General features: G+C 37.5%; 2 protein-coding genes across 5 annotated transcripts in view; one reads left to right on the top strand and one right to left on the bottom strand.

The window, feature by feature from the left end:
• The window catches only part of LOC106876469 (fibrillin-2), a 148,187-nt gene that overhangs the window by 20,758 nt on the left and 126,184 nt on the right, over positions 1–1,245 (top strand). The window lies entirely within an intron of this gene.
• Positions 1–1,245, bottom strand: part of LOC106879685 (sodium-dependent phosphate transport protein 2B) — a 17,697-nt gene that overhangs the window by 13,832 nt on the left and 2,620 nt on the right. For all 4 annotated transcript variants that reach the window (XM_052976785.1, XM_014929362.2, XM_052976784.1 and 1 more), the window contains one exon: positions 487–540. In XM_052976785.1, the coding sequence (XP_052832745.1) occupies positions 487–540 (54 nt within the window). Of the gene's footprint in view, positions 1–486; positions 541–1,245 lie in introns of those variants that run through there.

The following is a 1,245-nucleotide window of genomic DNA, read 5'->3' as shown; positions in this document are numbered from 1 at the left end:
GTTATTGAGGGAGAATTCACTAAAAAAACAATAGACGAAGACAGGTGGTGTAGACAACAAATGGATGTATTAGTTTAACGCTCGGGAATAGAGAAAGTCTTTAACGTTTCGAGCCTACGCTCTTCAACAGAAAGAAGCAAGGAGAGAAAAATGTGTAGTGGTCAGCGATCTATCATGAGCACACGCTCACGTGGTCGCACCAGCTAATCCTGTCTCTTCTCATCACACACGAACTTCTGGACTCTCTACTTTTCTTATTCTTTTGGATTTTTATTCTGGACTATTTTTTTATTCTGAACTTTACACTCTCCGGCTGCACCTCTCCTGCCTACGGATTACGCTGTACCTATCTACTGACCAGAAATCGCTATATATATATATTTATATGTATATATGTATATGTATATATATGTGTGCGTGTGTGTGTATGTATGTGTATGTATGTATGTATATGTATACGAAAAGTGAAATATGGTTAGTACTTACATTTTTCTCCATATCTACATTCTCTAGATAAAATGCTTCGTTGTTTTCTCCTTTCTGCGAATAATAATAATAATAATAATAATAATAATCGTATTCAAAGGGACAAGAAGTTAGAAAATAATAGACCAGACATAACGATTGTTGATAAGGGAAAGATCAGTTGCTTACTGATCGACCTATCATGTCCATTTGATTCCGGAATTGTAAAGAAAGAGGGAGAGAAAAAAAGATGCAGTTCCCTAAAGTTTGAAATAGGAAGAATTTGGGGCTTGAGAACAGTAAAGGTTGTGCCTATAATTGGTGAATTGGGAACAGTAAGCAAAGATATAGACAAATGGCTGAAGGAGATTGAAATAAAATGCCCGGTAGAGCTCCTACAGAAAGTTTGTCTCTTGGGGACAGCAAGGATTATCGGGAGAGTTCTAAGCATAATTTCTCGCTTCTGTGCTTATACTCTGCCATGAATGTCCCCCTTTCTCTAGTTCCTTTTGTGTTGATCTACGCCACGAGTTCTTAGGCCTACCCCTCTTTCTATATCCATCCGGATTCCACTGTAAAGCACTTTTCGCTACATTTTGTGTGTCTTTTCCAATTGTGCTACCTATCCACTTCCACTTTTTCTTAAATATTTGCTCCCTAATCGAAACTTGATTCGTTCTTTGCCATAGCTCCATATTGCTTACGTGTTCGGGCCATCTAATTTTAAGTATACTACGCAAGCATCGGTTGATGAATGATTGTATTTGCTTATTTGACTTA

This window comes from Octopus bimaculoides, chromosome 25 (genome assembly GCF_001194135.2).
Source record: "Octopus bimaculoides isolate UCB-OBI-ISO-001 chromosome 25, ASM119413v2, whole genome shotgun sequence".
Lineage (NCBI taxonomy): Eukaryota > Metazoa > Mollusca > Cephalopoda > Octopoda > Octopodidae > Octopus > Octopus bimaculoides.
The sequence above is the reverse complement of the archived record's forward strand: the minus strand, read 5'-3'. Positions and strand labels throughout refer to the sequence as shown.